This window comes from Rhopalosiphum padi, chromosome 3 (genome assembly GCF_020882245.1).
Source record: "Rhopalosiphum padi isolate XX-2018 chromosome 3, ASM2088224v1, whole genome shotgun sequence".
Classification (NCBI taxonomy): domain Eukaryota; kingdom Metazoa; phylum Arthropoda; class Insecta; order Hemiptera; family Aphididae; genus Rhopalosiphum; species Rhopalosiphum padi.
The window spans coordinates 34,497,337-34,505,767 of NC_083599.1; the positions used below are offsets into that span (position 1 = coordinate 34,497,337).

The 8,431-nt window shown below is 25.4% G+C and overlaps 1 protein-coding gene across 1 annotated transcript; it reads right to left on the reverse strand.

Annotated features, from left to right (window-relative positions):
- Positions 1–1,764: 1,764 nt before the first annotated feature.
- On the reverse strand, positions 1,765–4,037 carry LOC132925007 (keratin, type I cuticular Ha3-II-like). Its single transcript, XM_060989441.1, has 2 exons — positions 3,627–4,037; positions 1,765–2,871 (listed from the first exon to the last, which is right to left on the reverse strand). The coding sequence occupies exons 1-2, from the start codon at positions 4,035–4,037 to the stop codon at positions 1,765–1,767; spliced, it is 1,518 nt and encodes a 505-aa protein (XP_060845424.1).
- Positions 4,038–8,431: the final 4,394 nt, after the last annotated feature.

Sequence of the window (8,431 nt, forward strand, 5' to 3'; positions counted from 1 at the left end):
ATACTGTTGGTAATAATAAAATCACAATTTGAATAAAATCATGATTAAATGATAAAATGGCCGAATGGGGGTGAACATGTTAGGCAAGTCACTTTGTAAAATAAAGTACTCATTACGAAATCACGATAAAAAAAAGGTTATGTTGGGGGACTAAACCCCACGACGCGCGACGCCCACTTTAGGTATAATATAGATACGTCTTGCAGGACAGGTGATGACAGGATATTAATTCACCCGGCCAGGCAAGTGCGATTACCTATTATATATGTGCATGGAATCGAGCCAGTGATACATCATGAATCATGATTTACGATTTATTTATAATATAATAAATATAAACACAAATATGAATGTATCATACAGTTTTAGTATGGCGTTTGATAATCGGTGGGCGAGTTAGTAGTATAGGATAGTTATTGTATCGTATAGTTCGTATCTTTTCGTTTGAACTTTCAGCTTATTAGTTTTTATAACGTATGTATAGTACTGTGTACTATATTATATAGCAAGAGGTCCATACCCACCCTATTCACACAGGCTTTCAAAAGTGCCCGTCTCGCAATGTTGGAAACTAATGGAAAGTACTTGAGTAAAAAAAATACAAATACTTTTTAAATAAATACTTAAATAATTTCGAAAAAAAAATATTTGATCAATGTCTTAAATACTCTCACAAAAAAATTGTATTTAAAATCAAATACTGATTTTTTAAATACTATTTTTATTAGTTCATATATTTTATTTAAAATTTAATTACATCAAATAATTAAAAAAAGGTGGGCAAGTGGGTATTGCTCTGCTGTAAATCGTTTTAGGATATATTGTTATTTTGCACGATTTCGTAAAAAATTAAATTTTATACGCTCATAAAATTTTTTTTATATTGACGCTGGAGTTTTTTTTTACAGTTATTTGAAGGAAATGTTATGGAAAACCTTGTATTGGGTATAAACCACAAAAATTCAGTTTTGTAAAAGATTAAATATAGTATATGATAATAAAAATAAAAAAAATGGAGATATTTTAAAATTTTAAATACTGAATACTAATACAATAAGTGATAAGTAGTAACATAACATAACAATTATTAATGTATAAGCTAGGTATACAAAATAAAACAAAAAAGGTTATTTGAAACGGAGTTATGTATATATTAAGTGATAGTGATCAGTACTTATATAGTCTTTTCCTTTGTCATAAACAATTGCCATGATATCTGGTTGAAAATTGGTATTGATCTGCTATAGTTAATGTCAATTGAAACTACTAATATTTTATATTTTTTTTAAAAATCGAAACGCAACCAAATTTTTATTACAAAAATATAAAATATAAATAGGAAAAGTATTTTTCATTTTTAAGAATCAAAAATAAACCAAAACCTAAATTTAAAAACCAAAAAGGAACTAACCGAAACACTGGAATCATAAAAATCATTAAGGTTCCGGACCTAGCCTTATGAAGTTATCGATATAAACATTTTTAATACTATTTTTCTACTATACTAAATGTCGTATCTATTCGTGTCATTAAACTTAATATTTTTAGAACGATTGCTATTAGGATGCATAAAAATAAAATAATGCGTAGCCTAAACTGATAACTGCAACATAATGGCATAACTAAAAAATAATAATAAATAATACTCATCTTTTATAAGAACAGTCAAGATAAATTTTGTTTTATTTATGGTCATTTTTCTTCTATAAAATATATTATATAGAATAAATTTTAGTGACTTAAATAATTAAAAGCCAATTATTTTTAAGAGACATACCCAATACTCTGTTGTAAGTCATCTAGATCACACTTCAATTTTTTTAGTTCAGTTTTATATACGTCGTTATCAGAGCCACACGACTGCTTGGCATATTTTTGGATAATAGCTCTTGTGTTGTTAGATAAACCACATGCAAATTTCATGTCTGTCATGGAATTTGATAGTTTACAACAAGAATTTTCGCATTTTTTTGTTGGACAACAAGGGTTAGTTTCACATTTCTTTGTTGGACAACAAGGATTAGTTTCGCATTTATTTGTTGGACAACAAGGATCAGTTTCGCATTTCTTTTTTGGGCAACAACAAGGGTTAATTCCACATTTCTTTGTTGGACAACAAGGATCAGTTACGCATTTCTTTTTTGGGCAACAACAAGGGTTAGTTCCACATTTCTTTGTTGGACAACAAGGATCAGTTTCACATTTCTTTTTTGGGCAACAACAAGGATTGGTTCCGCATTTTTTGGGACAACAACAAGCTTCGACATTGCATTTAATTTGCTCAATTTTTTCTGATAATAAACACATTTGCTTTAGTTGGCATTCTCTTTCGTAAAGTTTATTTTTCAATGCACTTATTTCCAGACATTTACATTCATTTTCTTGCTGCAATTGCATAATTTTTTCCTTCAAACAACATACATCCTTGTTCTTTGCACAAATTTCTTCTTGTAATTTCTGAATCCGGTTTTTCATTTCTAAGTAATTTTTTACAGTCGCTTTGTTCACTTCTATTAATTTTAAAGCAAACTTTTTGGATTTACATTTTTCTTCGTTTAATTTACACATTGCTTCATCATATCGTATCTCTAAGTCGTTAAATTTTTTGCAGCTTATTTTCAACTCGTTTGATAAATGTTCCCGTTCTTGCCTGAACCTTTCCTCTATACGAGTAGCAGACAATCTTGTGTCATACAGACTTTTTTTTGTGCATTGCAAGTCTATAGTCAACATCTTGTTTGTCTCATTTAATTTATTGCATTCATTTTTGCACTCTTCAAGTTCTATGCGGACTTTACAGAGTTCCTTTTCATTACATTTTAAATTTGTCTTTAATTTATTAACCATGTGATTTTTTTCTTCCAATTCTGACTAAAAATGTAAATATAAGTATGTGAATTTACTTAGTTTAGATAGAAAAATATGGAAGCTTGGTTGTGAGACGGGATGGTCCTAAGGGCCCCATAAACCCACGAAGAAGAATAAGAAAAATGCCTTACCAATAACATAATATTATAAAATATAAAATTATAGTATTTCATATGTGAAATGTGACTTATAAGTCCGAGTGATTTGTTGCACGTACACAAAAAAAACAAAATTCAATGGGTTCATACTTATAAGTTATCATAATAAATTATTATGTGACTTCCTTAATCTAATGGCTAATCTAATATAAGGCAGTAATAGGTGACCAGTGAACCAGCCAAATGCCATCTTAAAAATTATTGTTTGGGCATACTCATACACGATGATCATTACAATTAAATATTCAAATGAAGTACACAGCAATACTAAATTTAGCAATATTAAATTAAATTAAATTAACCATGAAAACAAGGAAGGCAAATCACTCAGAACATTTAGTATTTACAACAAAATTAACCTACATACTGAAAAATGTTACTACCATCTGTAGATTAAAATTCATTATTCCTGCAAGAATAAATAGCTAAATAAGATATATGAGTATTTTTTATTATTAATTAGTATAATATATAATACTTTTTATAAATTTAGATTTATGTTAGTTAAAATGCTGTATTTAAATTATTTATTTTTATTGTATTTTATGCCAATTTTTATAATAATCGTATCATTTTATCATTAAGAAAAAATGTATTTACTTTGACTATACATAATTCCTTCTGGGTACATTTTAAAGTTGTATCGGTTTCTGTTAGCTGTGATTGAAGATTATTTTCATTACATTTAGCAGTTTTCAATTGACGATTTAAACAGTTATAAGCTTCTTCCAATTCCCCATATTTGCATTCCCATTTGTATTCCATATCTGCATTTTTTTTAAGCTTTTCTGATTGACTATCACACATAGCTAACAGTTCATTCAACGCTTTCTTATGGCCATTATAATTGTCTTCTTTACTTTGTTCAAATAGTTTGCATAATTTTTTTAAATCATCTCTTTCTGAAATAACTGCATCGAACTCTTCTAATTTTTTATTTAACTTGCATATTTGTTTGTTTTGATTAGATATAATTTCAGTTAAATCTTGTGTCGTGTCATTAGAACACATCTAAATAAATAAATATTTGATAAGTACCTATTTTATGTAAATTGTATCGTACATAATACTGTGAATAACTTACTTCGTATTTATATATTATTTGTAAGTATTTAGATAAAAAATTTAAAAGTAACAAAATGTGTTTTTTATTTATTGTATTTTGTATATTTATTTATAATCAAACAAAAGTTCTGTTGCTATACTTGTATATATACTGATGTATTTACATTATTGAAATTATATAGCCCATATAATAATATTAAATACACACTTTTCATTGAGTATTGCAATAATTTTCTACTTAAATTTTACACTTGATTTCATTTATATTAAAATCTAAACTCTTGATGTTCATAAAAAATTGAATATCTATTAATAAATATTTAAATTAAATTAAGTACATTATTACTGAAAATTCTAATGATTTTAGATATGAATAATATATAATAGAAATACATGAAATACATAAATTACAGTTTAGTTATTAATATTTTAGTTAGACATTTCATATTTCAGTACTTACTTTACATGTAAACTGTAAACCCATAGGTAAATAAGTTTATGGGAACTTTAAACTTTAACCACTTTAAAACAAAGATTTATAATACCTAAAATATTTTCTTAAACTACGACTAAATTTACCAACTTATCATAGGTATGGGACTCCGTATAATATCTTAAATATTCCTATACAAAAATACAATTTTTAATAAATTATCGAGTTAATTTGTTGTTAAGATTTTTTTCTTAAAATTAATTTACCCATATATTTTTATATATATTTTATAAAATACGGCTGACGATTACACGCAATAATAAAGTAAATATATAATGGCCAGAAGGATATACAATATACATTATGTACAAAGCCACAATGTTTGTATATTATATGGTATACGAGTATTTTTATAAATATTTTTATAAGTTATATAGTATATTTTATTAGTTAAAGAAATCATTTTATTAACAATACCCGACTAATACAACGTTCAACTTAGGCGTAAATAGTGTTTGAAATTTAGGGGGCTGTTGAACAGGTATACATATACTGAATATTTTTATAATGCTTTTAAATTATCACAAAACACCATTACGTTTAGGGAGGCTATAGAAATTCTAGTGGACTAAACCACCCTGCCCTCCTTTATTTGCCCCTATGATGATTGATGGTCAATAAAATACCTAATAGTTTATAATAATTATTATTTGAATAAACATTTAACATAATTAATTAGATACTAAAAAAAAAAAATTAAGATTAAAAATATTATTTAGATTATTTTTTAATTTTTTAATAAAAGCAACTAATAATAGCAAAAGCAAAAACATCTATACAATTAACTTTTTATTTTTTTTAAATTGAAGCTTTTATTTTAATTACTAGAGAATGCATTTTTACATGTTTTAATGAATTAACTATTTTATTTTATGTTAATTTTTTTTAAATGATAACTTTTTTTACCTAATACCTATACTTCTATCATTAAATTTTTGCAAAATTAAAAATGGAATTATCTAATATTTATCTAGATAAAATTCTAAAAAGTATTAATTTTTTATCTTTATCTACATAACATTTTGAATAACTATCATTATCTTTATCTATATAAAATTTAGTACAACCATCTTTATCTTTATCTAGATAAATTATTAGTTATATATCCCTTATATATTATATGGCTTATAGTTTTCCCTATACTTCCCTATTATAAACGTAGATAATTGAAACTTGCGAATGTTTTACTGTGATTTTAAACTGTTTGCATTTAAAGAGTGGACTTTTTGATTAAATATATTGTAAATTTATGATCTAACATATTTTATGATGTCTTATTTTATAGGATACTATAAAATTCGCCATAAATAACAATAATAATAGCGGTGGACTTAATAGATGCTAACATTATACCGTCTTAGTTTGCGGGCATACCAACAGTACGTCAGTACCCTATAACCAGCACGTGACGTCATAACAACTTTATTAATTCGTACATAACAAATCATATTTGATGTAAAAATAATAAAAAATGTATAAAAAAATTAATTTTAAGAAATTAAGTATTAACTTACCTCATCATTTTAATTTGTCTATATTTTATCTTGAGATAGTCTTATATATTATGTTATAGTAAATACATATCATACTAAATAAACTAGTACCTAGTCATAAGATGTGGTGATGAGAGGAAACCAAGACGCTCTCAACAGGTAGTTGGTAATTCATCACTGATTATCGTCAACACATTTTAGATTTTAGGCGCATTTATATATTTAATACAATATTTTAAACAATTAACTATAGAAAAATTTTTTGCTACATATTTATCAGATTCTCCTTTCAAACGAATCGATCTTTTTTCTATAACTAGGTATTAAATAAATGACATTTTTGAAAATATTAATATATCTAAATCAAAATTGGAACCTTTGGTTTTTGAGTTATGTTTTAAAATTAGTTTTGTATACTACATAATATAATAGGTACAATGGTACATAATGATAATAGATTCGGAAAATTTGGGTCATGCAGCCATGTGGGTTATGATAATTTACAAATTTGGATTTGGTATGTTTCCTCACGAAACAACAGGTAAACGGTTATATATTATGTAAGTCCCTACAAGAAAAAAAATCGCTGTACTGACTGACGACTGTACAGAATTTTCTACACAAGTAGGCATAATTATTAAACCAAACTATAAAATTAAAAAAAGTACTTTATATTTTATTATATTACAAACAAACGTAAACACTACTTATTAAATACTGTAGCTATATTATAGGTTTATAAATAATTTATGATACCTAGGTAAATCTATATGGAATATACATATACCTATAATAGTTTATGGTAAAAAAAGGAGAAAGCCGCTTTGCCCAGACTAATTTAGATCAATTTAAAATTAAGTTTGCAATGGTTCAGTTAAATATTGTTCTCCAAAGAGTTATATACCCTACATCGCGAGTTCGTAACGATATTCTAATAAATAATAAAAATAATTGTAATAATAATTAAAAATATATTTAATTGTTAATTTGTTAATGTATAATATACTATGTACTAAAAAATGTACCTATTTATTTTGTAAATAATATATTTGTACTATAAATTGTTAATTTTTGTAGGGAGTGCGACCGCACCATCGCACATATGCACGAACCGCCACTGATTGTCACCCTATCGTCAGTAGCGCATTATTTCGGAATTAAATCATCAACAAAACAGTCTTCTTTTTATAAACGATACCCTATCTTAATTACCTTTTCGGAATCAAAAACTTGTTTAGTTGTCTGTAAAGCGCATCACATCTATCAAATGATGTTGAAATATTATAAAAATAAGGTACCTACAACAATATTTGATTGAATCATTTCCAACAACTTAATTTTAAATTGTTCTAAACTATAGTCTAGACGAAACAAGAATCATATAATTTTAAAATTTTCGTGAAACGGGCTACGCCCGTAAAAAATTTATTATCTAATTTTCATTTACTATTTTTTAAGTATAATAATATCATATTTAATTATATATATTACAATTTTTTAGAAAATTAAAAATATAAGATAAAATTAAATTAAGTATACAAAATATTAATAGAAAATTATGTAAAACAGACTTATTAAATTATAAAAACAATATAAAATTTAAAAAACAATTTTTCAGTTTAAAGTTTCAACTTTTAATTACCATATTATTGGGGTAGGGTGAAAATATGTTTGCTCTCCTCCAGTATGTCTTAAAAAGGAGAAAAACTTCACCCACTGCCCCCCTTGTTATACTGTGTATAAGTAATACTTACGTATACTATACTTTTTCTATACTTGAGAACAAAATAAATAGATACCTAATATTTTCATTTAAACAAATAAATATGTAGGTAAATGTAAATACTTAATAAAAAGATAAATCGAAAAAGTCGTTCTGGGTCTTAAATGTTTTAATATAATATGTTCTTACAATAAGTTTGATAAATGTAAACATCATATATACTATATACATTATACTCATATAAATATTTATTGAGTTATTGTTATTATTTATTAGTTTATTACGCATAATGTTAGCATTCTGTGTTGATTTTATATATTGTGTATAACAATAGGTAGATATAAGAGTTTATAAATATAAAATAACAAAAATGAATAGGCTTTGTGTGCATATTTATTTTTGAGTATTTACCTAACAAAACAAAAAAAAATCAATCTATATAATCGAAAAATGGTATTGCGTAAATATACGGGTTTCTTTACTTTTTTTAGATTTTTCTGATTATATTAAAAAGAAAGGTTTATTTTTTTTCTTTATAGGGATATAGAGATATAGAGAGTACTGATTTTTGTCGGGTCATAGCATGTGTTCTCAAGTATAGATCCAATTGTCTACCAGGTATAATACTACA